Source organism: Phalacrocorax aristotelis, chromosome 2, assembly GCF_949628215.1.
Source record: "Phalacrocorax aristotelis chromosome 2, bGulAri2.1, whole genome shotgun sequence".
Classification (NCBI taxonomy): Eukaryota; Metazoa; Chordata; class Aves; order Suliformes; family Phalacrocoracidae; genus Phalacrocorax; species Phalacrocorax aristotelis.
In genome coordinates, this window is record NC_134277.1 from 110,194,843 (window position 1) to 110,215,442 (window position 20,600).

The 20,600-nt window shown below is 40.3% G+C and overlaps 1 protein-coding gene across 3 annotated transcripts in view; it reads left to right on the forward strand.

Moving 5' to 3' along the window:
• The first annotated feature begins 435 nt into the window (after window positions 1-435).
• The window catches only part of SPIRE1 (spire type actin nucleation factor 1), a 132,437-nt gene continuing 112,272 nt past the window's right edge, over window positions 436-20,600 (forward strand). For all 3 annotated transcript variants that reach the window (XM_075084638.1, XM_075084639.1, XM_075084640.1), the window contains exons 1-2: window positions 436-870; window positions 12,614-12,648. In XM_075084638.1, coding sequence (XP_074940739.1) covers window positions 546-870; window positions 12,614-12,648 — 360 coding nt within the window. In that variant the 5' untranslated portion in view covers window positions 436-545. The remainder of the gene's footprint in view (window positions 871-12,613; window positions 12,649-20,600) is intronic.

The following is a 20,600-nucleotide window of genomic DNA, read 5'->3' on the forward strand; positions in this document are numbered from 1 at the left end:
CCACCAGAGCCGGCGGCCCCAGGACTATGAGATGAGAACGCCACATCGTTACCCGCCTGTAAGGCGGACATGGAAGCCTAGCGTCTCGCAAGGAGGTTTAAGTGCAGCCCACGCACACGGAGGTTGCCGTGGCAGGTGTGCTGCGCCGCAGCAGCCCCCGGGGCACATCCCGCCTTCCCCAGGCCCTCACAGCCGGGCGGCGCCCGCCATCAGGGGCGGGTCGGGCCTGAGGGCGGCAGGGGGCGCTGCGGCGCCGGGCGGCGGTGGGGCGGGCGGGGACGCCATTGCGTTGCTATGAGCTGGCTCCCCCCGCGGCGGCGGCAGCGGCGGGCGGCCCGGGCGCCGCTCCTCCTGCCGGCCGCCCGCTGCCTGCCTGCCTGCCTGGTCCGGCGGCCTGGTGGCACTAGCGGGGCGGGGAGGATGAGCACGGCGGGACCGGGCGGCAGCACCACAAGAAGAAGCAGTAGCAGCAGCGCAAGGAGCAGCAGCAGCCGCCGCCGCCGCGGCGGTCACTGAGGCGAGGAGCACCGCGGCGGAGGCAGGGGATGGCGCTGCCGGGGGAGCGCGGCGCGGAGCCCCAGCCCGGCACCTCCCGCCCCGCCGACGAGGAGGAGGACAGCGGCGGCGGGGCCGGCGGGCAGCCGGAGGCGCTGTCTCTGGAGGAGATCCTAAGGCTCTACAACCAGCCCATCAACGAGGAGCAGGCGTGGGCCGTGTGCTACCAGTGCTGCGGCTCGCTGCGGGCCCGCGCCCGCCGCGGCGAGACCCCCGCCGCCAGACTGGGGGCGGCCGCCCACCTTCGCGTCTGGCGGGACGGCGCCGTCACCCTGGAGCAGGGCGAGCCTCGCCGGCCGCCCTCGCCCGCCGCAGGTAAGGCCGGGCCCCTCCGCCGGCCCCCTTCAGTCCCCCGGGTACCGCCCGGCCCGGCCCAGCAACGGCGGCAGGCGGGCGTGGGGTGCGGGCGGCCGCCCTTCTCCCCCTGCTATTGTCCGTGGGCCGTGGCGGCCGGGAGGAGACGGGCTCCTTCCCGCCGGCGGGTCGCGGTGAGGCGAGCCCCTCAGCCGTGCCGGGGGCGGGTGGGTGTGGGGGTGTGTGTGTGGAGGGGGTGAGTGTCCCCGCACCGTCGCGGTTTCTTGCGTGGAAAGGCAGAAACCGTCGCCTTGGATTTAATCGCCTGCGTGTGGGTACAGGGGGAGGCGAATGCGGGTTTAGTGTTTTATAATTGCGTCGTCTTTTGGTGCGTAATACTGTGTCATCCGCAGCTTTAGCGCCTGCTCTTGGAGTCCCTTTGGCCCCATTGCTCATCTTACAGCGTCCTTCAGAAATAGTTTGGCATCGAAAGGCGCCTATTAGAAATAGATCCATTTAGAGGTACGCTGACATTAAGTAAAGAAGAAAGCCGTGCGCACCTTCCAGGGGCTTAGCACCTACCATCTGCTTCTTTAAAAGACCTAGGAAAACCCATTTTGCATTGGAAAGGGAAAGAAGGGCGCATGTCTGTTTCTCGGCGTTTCAAAGCTTCTGATTATGAACGTGGAAAGGAATTTTTTTTCTGCAAGTAAAGCTTGATTTCTGAAAAGAAACTGAAGCTAGGTAGCAGAGGGTCGCAATTAGTTGTCGTACAGATAATGGTAATCCTCAGTATCAACCAGGTCTGTGTTCAACCTCACTGAATTTTCCAGGAAGGCAGAGGCTTCGGCATTTTGAAGTTATGTGAAGCGGAAGGCAATGGTAAATTCACAAAATGGGATTAATTGAGCCCTCAGCTTTTAGAACATGGATATTATGCCTGGTGTTATAATTTAATGAAGCCTTTTAATAAAGTGCCTGTCTGAAAAATCTGTTGGCAGAGATCTGCAGTAATCCAGTTTGGAGCTAGTGGTATAGGCAAATATCAAAATATACTCAGTGGAAGAAAGGACATAATTTTGTTCCACAGTTGGAATGACTCTAATAATATCTTCCATCTAAATGCAATCTGATGCGCTTTTTAAATTATTTAAAAAAATAGGTTATGGTAATGTTATAAAAAGCTAGACCAACACCCAGAAGTTCCAGGAAAATACTTTCCTGACGAAGGCATCTGCATGTCATAAGAGCATTGAAGAGTTCTGTATTGCTTGTTGTGTGCTGCTTTTACTTACAGTGTTTTGAGATTATATCAGGCTTCTTCCTTTCTCTTTCCTACTGTAGAAAATATACTGATTTACTATGTATTTCTTTCTTTTGTAGCACATTTAGGTTATGCTAAAGCTGCATGCCACGTCTTTTAAAATGTTTTAGTTAACGTGCTAGCCTGTGTATGGTGATATCACATTTAAATCTTTGGATAGATGAGACTTTTTTCTCTTATCCCCCTTTTTTTTTTAACATTATAATTGTATGCATTATGCTGTATATCAGCTAACACCACATATGTGTGCTTATTTCTTGAAAATCATGGAGGGAGGGAGTGTGTGTGTGTGTGTAGAGAGAGAGAGATAGATATAAAAAAAGATAACCAGTCTGCTAAGAGCTCCCAGGAAATCATGAGGGGGGAGATAACCCAGGGAGAGTACCCATTCCAGTGCATATAATAGAAGAGGGGAGGAGGAGAGATTTCTGCCAGATATCCATTCCTAAACCATACTCAGTGATCCCACTTCTGCATCAGCCTCAGGCTGGTAGGCCCCTGGATATGAAAGCAGGCAGTATTCCTCCTGGGGTCCTCTCCCTGCCCCTGGTCTTCCTCATCTCCCTAACTTTCAATAGACTCCTGCAAAATAGGCCATTGCTCAACCTTCAAGCTTTCACAAAGGATTATGTGAGTTTGTGGGAGTAACTGTCAACAATATGAAACAAAGGTGGTTCTAGTCAGTTGGCTTTTATTCTTCTTTGGTTTGTGGAACCAAAGTTCCACAACTTTGTGGTCCAGCTTTTCACTGGAAAACATAGTGTGTGTGATATAGTGAACCTTGGTAATTTGGTGTACTGAATATTGAAGAGGTGACAGTAGGCTTGCTTCTCTTTGGTATCTTTTGAACTGTCCCAGTTCTTTTCCTTGCTGCTCACTGCAGTGTCCGTAGGTGATGATTAATGAGCTTTCTGAGCCAATTCTAGCTTGAGCCTTTTGAACAGGTATTTATTCTTAGGTTCCTGTATTCTGCTTAGTAGCAATGAAAGCTTAAGAACCACCATTGCCCTGGCGCTATGACTTGGGGAACAGTACATCATCTCATAGGCCCTGCAGCTGTCTGTTCACGTTAATTTTACTCTTGAGAGAGAAATTAAAGTTTTCTTAAAAAGAAGTACTGATTATGTAGAAACTGATGGTACTTTTCCAAAGCTGTTTCTTGTGAAACAGTTTTCCAGTTGATGCGCAATACTTGAAATTCCAAGTAAAAATACCTAGACATTGAATAAAATGTCTTTGAGATACGAAACAAAGATGAGTTTCACTGATACCGGGGCAGAAAAACAACCTCAGAGTTCAATTCCCCTCCATAACCAAAACCAGAGACTGGTTCTTAGATCTTTCCAGTTTTATCTATGTGGTCTATTAATGTTTTATTATCTTGTTTTTTTTTCTTTAAAAAAAGTTTTGATTAAAGAGAAGTTAAAAGGTTAAGAATGAATATTTCACTCAGTTGTTCATTTTCATGTAAGCATTGATATTACCTGAATCCCTGGCAAGAAGAAGATCATGAAGGATTCCTGCTAATTGTTTTCCTGCTTTTGTATTTCAGACAACTTGGATTTAAATGCCTGTGTCAGGAGGTTTGTTGGAGCAATAGGGGTTCTGTGGGTTAAAGCTCTGAGCTGTAAAGCTGATTTGTTATAGCGATACCTAAAAAATACGTAGCTGTAGGTTGGTGCATACATTTGGATAATGCACAGGAACAAATATTGGCTGTTAGTTTCTATTTTTGTAAACAACAGAATCCTGTGTGGGCAAATAAAGGAGTCCCCAAAGAATGGTGTCTTTGGGTAGCAAACATTCGGGCTTTGTTCACGACTGCGAAGAACGATGTGATCAGTCATGCCTGTCAGCGGAGCTCAGGCGAAGTCAGGAGCAAATGCAGCCGTGTCACAGAGTTTGCTTTGGAGACTCTCATGAAGCGATGTTTTCATGGTGTGTTGCAAACCTTATCATTTTACCGGAACTGCAGTGAGTAGGAAATAAACATGAATATGCAAAAAATGAAGAGCTCACTGTGGTCATCTTAGCATGAATCATTGTAACTGTCTGACATCTAAATACCACAGAAATGTGGGTTGCTTAGAAATACCCACAATGAAATTGGAGATACAGTGTAGAATGTATTTTACCTAATGGGTGTTTTAGCCATCTCTTTGTTACTTGCAATTTATATGAAATGAGCTAACGGGGGCATCTAGTAAAGTGCCAGATGCAATAGAAAAAATCATCTGAATGAGCTAAAACATTTGGTGTAAACATGTGGTTTGGCTCTTCCAAGCTCTCTTCTTGCAGAACAGGATTTATAAGCATTTTTCTAAACTTGAAGCAATAATGACGTGATAGATACAGGAGCAGAAAACCTGCATGAGAGCTGGCAATCAACCTCATGCCCAGTACCTAGCAGCAGCAGAACATGGTAGGGCACAGGAGGCTGTTTTGTTGGGTCGCGTTGTTGCTGTGAGCTGGATATGGGGCTCTTGCTTCTCAGCGCGCTGGTTGTGCCGCCTCCTTCCCACAGGACAGTTTTGGGGATGAGCAGGCTTGGAAAAACTGAGTGCCAGATCCTTGACTAAATAAAGGCAGACACTGATTTTGGGTGTTGCACTGAGCTCCTGAAGTGGAATGGCCATGCGGATCTCGGAAAGGGGCAAAGGCGGGTATTTGGAGAACCAAGTGCTGACTTCCACCCGTTGGCTGTTGAGGGCTGGCATGTATGTGGTGGTCCTCGGCCTTCCCTCTCTCTCCTGAGAGTATGCCTTTGTGGGTAGTGTTGGTGGCCCTTCTTCTGCCTTCTCCTCCAGCCCTAGAGGAGAAAGCACAGAGGGAAATTACTGCTGGTTTTATCAGAAGCAAGTACTATGCAGATTTTTCTCTTGGAAATCTGCCAGGTGTTCAGCGGGGGGGCATAATGCATGAGTATTCTGGCTTTGAATCAAAAAAGATCACAGAAAAGTTGACTGCGCAGTGGCCTTCACGGAGCTGAGAGGGCTCGGGGTGAGACATGCTGTAGAGGAATAGCTTACATTGTCTTGGCAGTTTTCATGTGTCCTTCATGTAAGAAGGACATGACTTTCACGTCCTTCTTACACCCTTGTGTGCCCAGGTTTTGGAAGGCAGCATGAAGAAATATAGGATGAATAAATGCAAATTTACCTTGCGTGCATCAAGACATTCTCACCTGTCAGACTCCTGTGGAGCACAGAGGAAAAATGCAGGATTTTTAGAGGAAGATGAATGTACTGACATTTTACTTCTAATTTTGTTGACCTTTTTGAAAGATGAGAGTAGCCTTGCTTGATGTTCACGTTTCAAAACAGGTGTTGCTGTGAATACTGCTAAAATAAATAGTACCTCTAGAATTAAGACCTAATTATGCTCTGAATTCAGATTTTGTTCAAAGGTATTCAGAAATATCTATTTAAAAATAGTAATGTTTGATCTATTGAGCCTCACCTTTTCCTGCAAGAACTTTAAGATAGATATCTATATATATCTATATATTAATGTTGGAAGTCAAGGTAGGAATTAAATGACACTAGACAGCAGAGAGGAGCCTTAGTGAGTTGACACTTCTCTGCTCACTTGCTCTGCTGATCTGTGGAAGAGAGAAGGCTTAGGCCTTATTTATGCTAGGCTTTCTGCCGTCAGCGTGGTTCCCAGTACGTAAGGCTGAACTGGAAGGCTTCCAGTCATGGCTTATGCTGATGCATCCTGTGCACTGGGGGTTACGTGTGCTCTCTGTGAAAGTAGGCAGATGGCTAGGGACCCGCTTGTAGACAGCTGTGGTGGGGGAGGACAAAATAAGTAAAGATAAGATCCCAACATAACAAAATAATGTCTTTGAAAAAAAAAAAGCATATTCTAAATACCTGCACAAAAGAAATGGAAGGAAGTTGCCAACAGTGGTAGGTGACCTCAGTTACCTATATTCACATGCACAAATGTTGAAGGTGGTAAGTAGGCAGTGAAGGAGTAAAGACTAATTTGGTGTTGTCTGAAATCTGCATTTGTTCCTAAGGAAAAGTTAAGAGCAGAGAAACTTGAGGAACCATGGGGTCCTGATGTTCATAATGACTTAAACTAAAAGATAACACATTTGTAATTGAATGGAGGTTTTCTTGACTAGTGCAGTAAAAATGTTGCTGTAGAAAGGAAAGTGGAATTGTAGTTGTCACTGTTAACAGTGATTGAAGAGTAGGGTGAGAAACGAGGCATCTGCCATGACATTGCAGAGAGTTGATACGATGTCCCTATGGGGCATCACTGGAGAAAGAACAAAGCTGCTTTTCTTTTTTAAAAAAAAAAAAAAAAGTGGGTAATGGAGTCCAGCTTCAGGGGCTGGCTGGAGGTGACAGTTTACCCCACAATATCCAGTGCGAGGCGATGGTTAGGGCTGGGGTAGCATGAGAAGGGCTTTGAAAATGAAGATGGTAGCAGTGTATGATGTGACAGAGAGAGCACTTTTAACAGGACGCTTCAGAGAGCAAGATGTGATCAGAGTGACAGGCAGTGAAAATGACCCTCACGGCAGCAGCGTTGTGAATGAGTCTGACCTGAGCATGCCTGTATTTGCCAAGTGTGCAGTAGGTGTGTTGTAGGTGACAAGAGGATTAAAGGTACATAACGTCCTGGATCCACATGGCAATAAAACCATCTTTAGAAAAGTGGGGAACCTTTTTCATACTACCTATTAAAAGGAAGCTGGAGCGTGTTTACTCTTTGTTTCTGAATTAAGTTATCACATTACAGCATTGGATCCGGTAAGGAGACAAAATGAATATCGTTCTATTCCTGACAAAACCTTAAGTTAACTTGCATGACACACACAACTGTGAGTGTGTAATTGAATTTTATTTCTGTGAACTTTAAGAGGAACAAGAGATGAATCAGATTGTACAGTGCAAATAGAAGACTGCAAAGACATAGCTGAGGTAGAGAAGAATTAGGAGAACTACTTTTTTGTCTACTTGAGAGAGTTTATTAACAGCTGGTGGAAGTTCCTAACAGATCCAACAGTGCTGTGTTACCAGTTTAGAGAAGCTGTAACCTGCTTGAAACTCTGGATTCATCAAACGAGTTGGCAGAAACTACCGGTGACTTCAATGGAGTCAGAATTCTGCCACAAGCCACACGTGCTTGTTGAATGAGCAAGCAAGTGGATAGCTCCAGGAAAAATTAGAGTATGATTTGAGTAACAGAACTTTTTAGAAAATAAAACCAACCAAAACTGAGATACGTGAACTCTGCAAATTCACACTTTTTGGAAAGGTTTGATATCTGGACAGGCCAGAGGAAAGTGAGTGTAGTATCTGTACTTAAGCAGCTGCAGAAGAGATTAGCAGCTACGGATAGAGTTCAGCAGCACTTGTAGATGAGTATCTACCACAGTATTTATCTCAGAATATCAAAAATTCATGTGATCCCTAGGCAAACTTACAGGTTTGCTAAAAAGGGTGAGCAGTGAAACATACAAAGAATTGTATCGTGACCACAGCCAGTTCCTTTCTGAAGAGTAGAAATGGGACAAGACAAAGAGTGACCATTTAATTACGTCTTAGAAGCTAGCACTAAGGTAGTATGGATACGTTAATTTGGAATTAGTGTGTTATTTTTTTAAAAAAAACCACAACTTTTAGTACAAAATTTAACTGGGTATTAACACAGAAGACCTCTTAGTCATTACCTTTGCTTTGTGCAGTGTACAAGAGGATTGCTTATGACTGTACAAAGTGAGGAGTAACTTCAGTGAAGTCTTGAATGGAAAAGGATGAGGGCATGAAAAAAATTAACAAGGGGAAGGGAAGTCCTGGCTACCTTCGGTCTAGTAATGTCTCTAAGAATTTTCCTTGTATTTTCGTACAGATTTCTTTCTCTTTCCTTTTTCGTCTCCCAAGTAATAAAATGAGGCGTGCCATTTCTCAATCATCAGCTGCAGGCTGATACAGAAATAATGAGTCAGATCCAAAATGCCACAAGCTGTAAAAGCTCACCCCATTTCTTGTTGCCTTCTGATTACACAGTTTAAAGGAAGGCTATGTTGATCCTCAAAGCCCAAGTGTTTTACTTAAAAACATGGGTCACTGTGCTTGCTGCTCTGAGGGGGTCTGCAGTTATCTCTCCTAATCCAGTCTGCTTCCTTCCAGTTCCTTGAGTTCTCACTCCTCTTATCTGTCTTCCTTGCAGCCTGATGTCTCTTACTCCTAAGCTATACCTTACCTATATTTGTCTTTGTTGTTTTCACTTTTTTTTCTGTTTCTTTTTATCATGCAAGATTTCTCTGTTCTCCTCCTTTATCTTGTAATATCCGTCCTCTGGCAGAAGTCTGGCTCGCTCCTCCTCCATCAATATTTTCCTCTCGTTTTGTTTGATTATGAAACCTGTTCTTTGCATAGTCATCTCTTTTCCTTATGACCTGATGTTATTTAGTTGCCTTTGCTTCCTTAATTCTTCCCCTTTCCTTTTATTGGTACTAATCTTGACTCTTGTATTGACAATCTTGTCAGATTTGGTAACGAATGCTCCAGTTCCTGCAATCAAATGATTAAATGCAAGTCTGAACTTCTTCCTCTTTTTTTTTTTTTTTTTTAAAAGGAGTTCCTCACTCTCTTAAGGGCAGAGAGAAAAGCCTACTATTGTAGCTACAGTGCCTCTTGAAGAGGTAGAAGCTAGAAAAACAAATACAAATTGAACTTATTGTTAATTTGGGGGACTGATTGAAGACTGTTCAACTTAAGGATCTTGAGTAAGTGACCCATGCGTTCTCCCTTGCTCCCTTTCCTTCGATTAGCCCCCCGTGTTCCTTCTTCGGCCACCTTTCCCACTGTCCTCCAGTGCATGTGGGCAGTGGCTGTCTTTCCTGAAGGTAACTTGACTTCTGCTGTCATGGAAATAGCAGCTTGATTTCACCCAAAACCTGCAGAAAGGGCCTGTGGCATTTAATTAGAATATTAATCTTTAAGACAAAATGAGTTTCAGGTTTGTTGCCAATGCGTGCATGAGCTACGCTGTTGCCTGAAAATCAGTGCTAATAATTTCAATTCTGCAAGAAGTTGTCTTGAAGCAAATGCTTTTGGATCTCTGCAGAGGAATCTGAGCCATTAGAGGAAGGCTAGGAAGATGCTCTGAGGCTTGAAGCTGCAAGGCTTTTAGAGTAGCTGGTTGTAGCTGAAACAGCAGCCATGTGGTGTCACATCACTGATATCAACTCTGTAGCTTAATTTTTCTTTGGATAGTGGAGTGCAAATGTTTCTGCACATTCTGTATGCTTTCTCATAAATATCCTGTGTCAGTCCATTTTAACATGCTGAATTACCTATTTTGCTTTTGAAATTCAGTCTTAAATATGTGCTTCTTGCTGTTGGCAGCAGTGCATGATATGCTTGCTATTTGTTTTTGTATCTATCAAGAACCTTTCTAACTGTGACCTGTTAATCCCTGGAAGGCAGGGAAATTTGTGCTTCAGGGAAGCACAGGCCATAGATAAATTGAGGGTAGGCTTTTTTTAACAGCATTGTGAGGCATATTTGTGGAAAAGAATTATTTTTCCCAGTCTAAGTAGCAGCCTGAAGCTCCTGCTTTTGGGGATGAGTCAGAATGCCCTGATGCCTGACTAAAGTTTGGCATGACTCCTCTTGCTGAGGGTTTGAAATAAGAATAACTTTCAAATAAAAATTTTGAGAAATGAAAAATGAATATGAAGGTGTAGGCGTGGTTTTTTTGTTTGCTTGTTGGTGGGGTTTTTTTGGTGGCAAATACATCTCTTTGAAGACTGTTTTCAGAGATATAGGAAACCTCCAATATAAGTCTCTCTCCTTCTTGCAAAAACTCTTTGTTTTTTTTGCATTCATATAATCTTCCAAACTGCAGCTTGTTTATAAATTGAAGTTAACTTGGCAATTAAAGGTATGCTATTTAGTGTTAGTGATTGGAAAACTGTCATGATAAAATACCGTTGACTTTTTTTTTTTGGCAGTAAGAGTGGTGAAAATGCTACACAGATTAGTATCTAGTTGAAAGGTTATGAAATCTGGATCTGTGTTAAGAAGCAGCAGCTTAAATAATTTTTTAAGTCTTCACCTATTTACCAGATAAGCACTTAATACTACATGCCAACAGAGACTATTCTATGAGTTCTTACAGGGAATACAGGAATACTGCCCAATTGTCACCCTTAGGCTACATTTAAGAGTTTCTGCTTTTTATTATGATTTGCTCTGAAAGGAGTAGTAACTTTTGATGGTACCATATACGAAATAAGGAAGGTTTCCGAAGTTTGAGTACTTTTTCTTGATGAACAGCTTTCATGGAAGTTTATCAAAGATCTGTCAAAGGGGCTGTGTGGTAAGCTTCTTGCTGTTTCTTTCAGAAATACAATTTTTGCCTTACTTGTTTTGGTCTGGGCTGATTTTTTTTTGTGCTTCAGGACTTGGTTAGGACTTACATTAAAAGGATCTTCATATGATCTCAGCATTGCTGAGGTGTAGCAATGAGTACTTGTGTCTGTGCTACTGAGAGGATCTAGAAGGTAGTTTGATTCCTGTTCCATTAGACCATAGGATATGCCAGTAAAGATATTTTAAATGATTGATGATTTCAAACATTGGTGGCCTTCTGTGTGTCATTGCATTGTTATAGGTTTAAAATTACTACTTTTTTCTGAAGTAGTAATTTTAAAAAAAGGTACTTTTTTCCCATCTTGACTACATTTCTGTGAATTAGTCTTGTATTGTGGAGGTATGCTGTTTTGGTCATCTGTCAATTGAGTTTCACAGAAGTAGCCCCTAATATTAATAAATCTGCCAATAATAGTAGTATGATTTAAAAAAACTTGTCAGTAAATGTCTTCCATTTATAATTGAAACAATTACACGAATGTTACCATTTTAAACACAAAAAATTTCTCTTGTGTGGAGAAGTGAATCGACCAGACTCACCAGTCCTTTTTAAAAGATAATGTGTGATGCAAAAGCTGCCTTTTTAAGTCACTCTTCTGTTCTTTGTTTTGAAGTCAGACACCAGTGCTAAGCATTCTGCTTGCATTGGCAACAGTTCAAAATGAAGGTAAACAGCTTTCACCCTGTTAGGTGGATGTTCCCTATTCATCCAAGATGTGTTTAACCTTTAGTTTCAAAGGGAAGGCGACCAGTTCAATATGAAAAATTAATCTTTTTCTAAGCAGGTGACTCTTCCCTGGCGCTGACAGTTTGGCATGCCATTCAGATTTAATGTATGAAGTCAGTGCAGTCACTCCTTTTGCAAACATTATGCTAACCAGTCGGTTGAGCTTCCTTGGGCTTGCCAGGCAATCTGACAAAACAGTCCATCCAGTTATGGCTACAAACTGCAGGCTCTTCCTAACTACTGCAGCAAATCCTTCGGCTACGCTGGGTGGTGTTCAGCAGCCATCACTTCTAACATATGCTCTCAGTCTATGCGCAGTCAAGTGAATGCGCGCTGTTCCAGGTTTTGAGTACGTGGGGACTGAAAATTTGTTATGCGTTTCCCTGGGGTGAGTGCTGTCAGGCCCCAAATCACAAATTTTAGACTAGCAGTGTGGGTGCAATACAGCCAGAAGGCAAAGACAAAAAGAGTAAAATGAAATATCTGTGTGTTTTGAAATTTAAGTTTGGGGCATCTCCCCTTTGAAATGGATGTATTTCTGTGGCATACTTGACTTTCTCGAACACTGTTTTTCCAACAGAAAATCATCCTGTCAGAATTACTTCACTCTAATATGAATTATTAATATGAAATTATAATCTTGCTGCTTTTAGTGAAATGGTACCTTCCTAATATGCTGTGAAATTTCAGTCTTATTTTGTGTAAGCTGTCAAGCCACTTATACTTTGGTATAAAGTGTTTTGTCTTTGAGAAAATTGAGATTTCAGTTTGATGAAACAGTTCAGAAACTTAACTTTTCTGTATTATATAAATTCCAATTTCTGAACTCAGAGGAAATGCAAAAATTGACAACTTACACAAATATTACATTAATATTTCAACTTTAATTTGCTTGAACTTCATGTTGTTGTTGAACTCTTTGATATTCCAGAAGTATCAGATGAAACAGTGGCTTTTCCCTGGTTTATGAATTAATGTTGTTTTTTCTGTTGAAATAATTATTTGCTGCTGCTTAATTTAAGCCAGCATGTTTTCATGTTCCCTCTGTGGCCAAGCATCAGTCATACAATTTAAATAATGAAGCCAGGCATTAAAGACACATCTTTTAAAAGGGAGTATTGTGAAGGATCCAAATAAAAAGGGCAGAGCCTTCTTGTTAATTCTGTGATGCATATAGAATGGAAACATTATTGAAATGTGTGATTAAAGTAAGGCAAAGAATATTTGGCGATTATTAAAAAAAAGTGACTCAAATTTTTAGTTTTATTTGTTCATCATCTTATTTAATCTGAAAACTTTTTTTTTCAATTACAGATAAATCGAGCCGCTTACACTGCACAGAAATGGAGGTAAGAGAAGTATTTTGTGTTCTCTGCTAGTGTTGATTTAACTCAACTCTATTTCATTAATTTATACTGTAAATGTATATTTATTGTGTGGGGTTATTGCAGAGTTGTACTGTGAAATGTGTGGTGTATTTATGACTTTCATTAACAGCTGTATCAATGTGTCTTAACATGGGGTATTTAGTCTTATGCTCAGAAACAGGAAAGAAAGGCCAATTGGTTTTCAAAAAACAAGGTTAGAGATATGCAGCCAATGTAATCTCATTTCATATTAATTTCTTTAAAATATATATTTTAGCAGAATATTTTCTTTTAGAGAACTTCTCTTGGATAAATTCTCTTGTTACACTTACTTTAGAAAGGACTAGTAGGTTGTGGAATAAATACTTAGTGTTTATGAAATGGCTTGGTGGTTTTTGACAACCCAAGAATTTGGATGGAAGCAGAGAAAATAAGTGACCTCAGGGTTCTTTGTCCATCTAAAGATATCCCAATTCAGATACTTTTAATATTTCCTTCAATTTATCACTTGGCAATATTTTGGGGCTCAAAAATATTGTTGTGTGTCTTGCTGGGGAACCAGCAGAAACACAGATTCAGTTAAATCTGCTTGATGTATATCTTGACCATTATTTGACTCTGTATCTTTGGTACTAAGCTGTGACTAGCATTGGAAGACCTTCATAGATTTAGTCCAAGACTGAAAGGAAGACTAAGTAGATTGTCTTGTTGAACAAGATGTGGACTCATAATCTTAATTATCATACAGGGTAAATAATATAGTCTACTCCTTAAATAAACTTTTCCAGCAATAAATACAATTTTTGTGTCCTTTGCAGGGCAGTCTTTTCTCACTGCTTTTAAACTTTCTTTGAAATATAAAACGGAGTTTTTGCTTCAACTGTTCCATCAGTACCTCAGGCTGAGCCTGGAGATGGGGCAAGTGCAAGCGTTTTAATTGGTGGGTTGTCTGTTTTCTCATCAATAATACATATAAAGGTGACAAACTGCTGTTACTGAATGGTTTGTACATACATCAACTGTACCTGAAAACGGGTGGTTTAAAGACAAAATGAAAGGCACCTAATTCAACTACAAATGGTAAAATGCTATGGCCATCCAGATTTTGCAGTTATTAATAATAGTAAAAGAAGGAAATGCCCTTTCTGCAGGATACAGTATAGGGAGTAATTCCTAACTGATATAAATACAGAAATTGGAAGTAGGCACATTTTTGTTTCTTTGTGTGGTTCAGTTTAAGCAAATGCATCCTGGGGTTTTCTTCAGCATTTGTAAAATTTCAGTTCATAAATCTAGTACCTGATTTACAAATTATAATCTAGTGTGTCATGTGCTTTGCATACTATTTTTTACAATTTTGCTTTGCATGTTTTAATGGAAGGTAATGAAAGGCCCTAACATTAAAAATACAGATAACAATAAACCCCTGTTAAAATATTTTTAACAAAAGATAAAATATTTCATTTTGGGAAAGTAAAAGCACTTCTGTTTCAAATGAAAGTGTCTAGTGAGAGTCAGTTGGATATGTTATACCTCATCTTCCACGGTAAAACAGTTTTTTTAATTTTGATCTTTTAAAAAAATTTTTGTTGATAGTTGGAAAGAAAAGCGGATTAAAATTTCCTATGAGACAGAGGCTTCATTTTAAATTGTCTCTAATAAGCAGCACTGTGACCATTAGCATATTGACTCTTCTGTTTATCTTCGTCATTTTGAAGGAGGCTGTGAAGGAGTCAGTGGCTTTTTCCTCCTCCAGAATTCCTTTGGGGCTGCAGCTTTAGACTTGGAGTTGATGACGATTGTGGTTTTCAGAACTAGGAATTCAGCAGAGCATCACACCTCACTTTTGATTCCTGTGGAAAAGCGTGTGGCCTGATTGAATGGGTTAGAATATGTGGGAAACTTCTTAAAATGGTAACTGATAAAAATCATAACATTTTTGCAAAACATGTAAACTATCTTGAATTGGTACACCATTTATTTCAAGCTAGCAATATGAGTGGTGTATCAAGTTCAGAGTCCAGATGCCATAGCTGAAATGGGAGGATGGGAGTAAGGAATAAGGTGACCTTATTTAATCTGCATCTGCTGGTGACTGTTACGTACGTAACGATAGCGCTCCTTAGTCGTCTCAACCGAGGTGGTGAAGATTATATAAAATATGCCAGCTTTGCTTGTAAACATTTAATACTCATAAAGAAAGTATTCTGTGAATGCTAAGTGATTCGTCTGTAGGAGGGTTTAATTGCCATGTATTTGAAAAGACCCACTTAACTGAGCACAGGCCTGTTGTGTATGATTAATGTAGTTAACCAGTATCTGTGCCAATGTGAAGATGTACGCAACCTCTCACACTTGTTTAAAAGTCAGAAATTAATTAAATAGCATGTCCCAAACAACAGCGAATAAACTGCTCAACACCATTCAGCTCATGTCAAATCACAAAAGGAATCAATTGTAGAAGTTTTTTAGGGAGACTTAGTGTGCTCTGTATGCAAATTCTATTCATGAGCTATCAGTTATATGTATCTCTAATTATTAAAAATCTTAACATACAGTGAAAATTATAGCACTTGTCCATGGAGTTAAAATTGCCGTTTTTTACCTTTTCATTGGGAACTTGAAATTTCAACTGTATTTCACATAACTTCGTGAAATAAGGTTATATGGATGCTGTGTTCGCTTTGGTGCAAATAAGAATGTTCTTGTTCGCTCATTTTATTGATGCAAACAAAATCAACCACCTCCCTGATGAAAATTAGAGCATGTATTTTATAGCACAGAATGTTAGGATTTCAAAAGAGGTGTCATAATTTTGCATTAAAACTAATGCCACACCTACATTAAAGTGTGTTACCTGCTCAAAATTTAAGCAGTGTAAAATGGGTGTATTTAGCATATACTAATATCTAGAATTTTTTTTTTTGTCCCTCTTGAGTGTAAACAAAAGTAACATTCTGATTGAGGGGTAATTGCTGCAGCAAACAATCCGTGTCAGGCACAGTGATAATCACTTCGTTTTACTTCCTGAGCGTTAACCTTATGGTGACAAGGGAGAAGAAATGTCACTGCAGGGGGGACAGGCAAAAATGCTTTTACGAGAATAATTTCTCTTGGAAAAATATGACTGAGTGTGACTTCCATCAAAATAAGTTTTGATTATGTGTTGAAACAGTAAAATTCTGTGTGAATGCTTGGTTACAAATCTGGTAATTCTATGAAAGCTTTTGATTCCTTGTACTGTTAAGAGGAGAATTAACAGGAACTCAGGATTGCCATCTAGAAATCAAAGCAGAATTGTGCCCCTCTTCTTGCGGGCATTAAGTCGTGCTTGAGCATTATGTGTCAGTTCCGATAAGTGAAGCGCTTGTCCCTTGCTGATGGAATTGTCTCACAAAGAAGCTGCACATCCAGCCTTTGAGGGACCTGTTATTTTAGATACCTGAAAGCCCATTATGCTTGTTCATTGATGTGGTGGTTCTGTAGCAGTCAGTCTGACCTCCTGATTTTCCTGAATTACTTCATAGTCACAAAGAAACAGCTTAACAGACACCTGATTAAATAGTAAACACACAAAAAAGTCGAATCCAGGTTTGATCTTTTGTGTTTTGTTATGAGATGCTTTTTCAAGAGGAGTTTAGTGCTTTGTAATTTGTATAAGCGTTTACAGCACGTCGGGAGGAGGTTGATCTTGGAGGAAAATGGATTTCTCTTTACTTGCTATAAGCTTGGCACATCGCCCTCTTCATTCAGCAATTTCATTAGGAATACACAGTGAATATGGGGCTGGAGAACTAATAATGTATTTGACTAAGCTGGTTTAGTGATAGTCAAATCCTGCCATCTGTCCAGAGTCTCTAAGAGAATTCAACTGTTCCTTGTAAAGGCTTTGTAATTTTGCAGTGTAGTATGATGTGCCTTTCATAATCTGTGTGCCCTAAAGTCACGCAGGATTTATGACAAAATCTTCATTCCAGTGATGCCACTGATAAATGTTTTGAGTCAGCTGGGGAAGAGTCCAGAGGCAGATTTCAGCTGTGGTCTTCTGACAGTTTCAGATAATGGCTGGTGGAAAAGTAGGTCTTGCAGTAACTAGATCCTTCCAGGGAACCCTTTGCCTGTGAAAAGCACAAGTGGCAGAGCATGGAACATAAAGTTAGGTGGTGGTGGTGAGGTTTTGATGTTTTTCTGTTTTGTTTAAATCTCAAAGTGCAAAAATATACCCTGTATAGTTACCCTCTAGTAACTATAGAATTACCCAGTTTTTAAAATGAGATTACATGTGAAAGTTTGTAAATATAGCTTATATGACTCTGAAAGGTATCTCAGTGTTGGGAGAATAAGGTGTTTTTTACAGGTCTTTAGTTTCTGCAGAATTGTTTCTATATAAATTCTATTAATTGTGTTTCAGAAGGTACCTATCATATCAGTGGCATGCTATCATATCTATGGTAGCTATCATATGTACCCATTGATAGGGTAGCTACTGTATCAATTAGCTTTAAGGGGCTATTTTTTCAGTACACCAATGCCACTGCACATGTTTGCCTGTATGTTCAGACCAAGAGAGTAATCTGATTGCTTATTCAAACTGCAGGGAAAAATTAAGCTTTAGATGTTGTTTGCATGCCTACAATTCAATGTCCCTTTGTGTTGTCCTTTTTTGTTGTAGATAATAAAAGACACTTTTAGAGTATCAGTATGCAGTGAGAATGCTGTGTTTCATACTTTTTTTTTGTTTTGCTTGTTATTACAAATAAATTTTAAGCTACAAAAGTTATAACTACATTTCTGGTCTGCTAAATCCCTAAAAGGCTTCTGAGATCACATGACATTGGTTTTCTATGAAGTCTGCTAGTTATGACTTTTCTGTTAGAGATGCTGTGTTTTCCTGCCTCTCTGCTAAGTACCAAATAGTTAATAGTAAAAACGTAATCCAAACAAGGGGTGTGCTTTGTGCAGATGAATAGAAACTGGATAATATTTCTTAGAGTGATCGCATGGAGGGAGCTCTCTGTTATTTCTTGGTGGCTTTTGCCTAGGACCATTCTGAAACTGATGTAAAATATAACCCTGGAGTTCAGTAAGTTCAATTTCAGTGGTAAGTTTGACCTGATAATGTTGGCTTTTTGATCTACGGGGGGAAAAAACCAACCCAGTCCTTCCATTCTTGAATATCTCTATTCACTCAGAAGACCAACATCCACAATGTAAAAAACGTGCAGACTATTTACAGGTGATGAGAATAAAGTACATAAAATATAGACTAAATGACAGATGAAAAGCACACAGAGAAGCTGAATCTCTGAAGATTTCCTGTTGTTTACAGCCATTCTTTCCTTGCACCACTTCAATCCACATAGCACTTAGGCTTGCAGTGATGAAGTTGAGAGGTTCAGTGGGTGGTTTGATTTTTGGGAAGCCAAGGGAAATCAGACTTTAGCACGTTTGTTCTTTTTTTTTTTTTTTTTTTTTATGAGAGCAAGGAACACTTTGAGCCGGTTGAGTATCCGGCTATAATACTGCATTCGTTCTGTACTGCATTCTTGCTTCCAGGTGTTCTACTTTTGGTATTGTATTTTTGTATTTATCTCGCTGCAGGACATGAGTAACTTCCTCTGACTGAAGTGGGTGGGTATTAGTGGTGTTTGTTTTATGAAGAACGAACGTTGACTTTTTTGGTGAAATCTTATGGTCCGACTGGATTATTAAATCACCTTAAGAGAGAAAATTTCTCAAATAGACTTTTTTTTTTGTATGTGTGTGTTCCTAATTGATCTCTAATTTTTGTTTTGTCTGAGTGGCTGGGTTTAGTAGCTCTCCCTGACTCTAACATAAAGGCCTTTTAAATATCTAAGCAGCATTATTTCAACTGTAACATGCATTACTGGACTAGGCTAATTTTAAGCAAGCAATTAGATTATCTTAGCTATGTTATCAGTTCCAAATTTGGTTAGTGGTTAAAGGAAACAGGAACTCAAGGGAGCTAAACACTTAATTTCACCTCAGCAGTTCACTTACCAGGTACCAGTTTCCCAACTTATAATTTAAAAGCAAATGTTGTTTTAAATTTAACCATTAAGCAAATGAGGCAAGGATTGAAAGATGAAACTAATAATATTGGTCAGGTTTTTTTCAAAATGTGAAGAGATTTAAAGTGAGAGAAAGTTATTTATGAATGAGGTGAACACAGAGTGTTCCCACCTACTTTAATGACACCTGTGCTCTACTTTTCAGGGGTAACTTATATTAACATGGAGCCATTCTAACATTCTTGCTTTGAATGTGCTTAGAAATACTGATCTAGTTCATCTAAGCCATTCTTCTATGAGGTAGATCACATTTTAACATATAAATTTTTGTTAGCTGCTTCACATGTGTAGAACCCCCAGCAGTTTATACTTGGGGAAATAACATCATGAAAGGCACTTTTTAGATGCAGCTTTAGCTGACCTAATGCAGATGAACACATGGAATTTTTATGGACAAGCAGACAGTGTGGTTAATCTTTGTTTAGCCTTTAATTTCTCTTGCCACCTTCTGCTATCTTGTCTCTCTGCTGGGAGCAAGAAGAACTGCCGTCCTCTGGTTGTGAACATGCAGAAGCTTCAGTTACTGCAAGGGAAGGGAGGAGAAATGTAGTCCCCCCTCCCAGGATTTCCAAAGTTACACAGGGAAAATATGAAGAGTAAAGCTTAATTGGAATTTTAGTCAGATACTAATTTTCAGTAGGTTAATAACAGGGCAGGCCATAGGGGCCAGTTCAGAAATTACCAGTAGCACTGTCTTTGAGCATTCAAAAATCATAAAGCTTATTCTAGCCTACGGTGAGATCAGCAGAAAACAAACTGTTGAAAAGAATATGGTTTTTTTTAGATTAGTTTCTAGGTTTTGGTTAATACCTACTCAATTTTTTTACTTTGTAGCTCTCTGACTCAGTGTTTTCCCTCACATGAACACTAACGTAGCTTTTTATCTAAATCACTTGACGTGAGAAATTCAGACATTAAACAAAGCAAGATTTGCAGTCGAGCCATGAGAATGTGCAGCACTGCATGCTTTCTTTGGCAGAGAGGGTACTGAATCGGTCTTGGGGCTCGCTGAGGCAAAAAGGAGTTTTTGTTAGTGTTGTACTTTCTTTTGTTCGACTTAACGGAGTGCAACTCACTTGAGCTTTTGTTCCAAAGTGAACTTTTTAGCAACTGCTAAGTTTCTGTACTCTGAATGACCTACCAGTGTGAACATTTTCATCTTAAATTGTTTAATTTTGTCTGCCATTTAGATGTTTGTAATGTCAGTCGTGGGAAGACGAAGCAAGTCCCAAGATCTCTCCCTATTGGCTTGAAGGAAAGACTCCAAAAGATGCTCAGAACTGAACTCTTTGATTATCATTCAGTGTTGCTGTGTACTGTAGCACATGAAGAAAAATACTTTTATTTACCAAAAGGAGATACAGAGGGTAAATTAAACATACAGATACAACAAAGGGGTGACTGAATTCTAAACATGTATTTAATAATGCCCCTTTCTTCTATTAACCAGTGGTAATTATGAAGCACCTGTAGTGCTTTTAGTACTTCACCCTCAGCAAGAAGTGATGGTTAAATAATTAACTAGGACAAGGCAAGCTCTTCACATTTAGTAGATTAACTCCTGCTTCATTTAAGAAGATTGGGGTATTCTGTTAAACTGACAGTTTTTCTTTTCTGCATATTCGTCCCTTGAAACATTCTTGTGCAAGTCTCCTGTTGCTGTTTCTCATCCGTATTGTACATGTCCTTCCAAGCCTCGCTGTCCTGTTTTCTTTCAAAATCTTTTATAGTTCATTCATTAACTTCCTTCACTTCTGTTTCTCCCTAACCAAAAAGTTAATCATCTGCTTTTGTGGGTGTGTGTTACTGCCTCTGCCCAATATTTGATGACCCTCAACATTG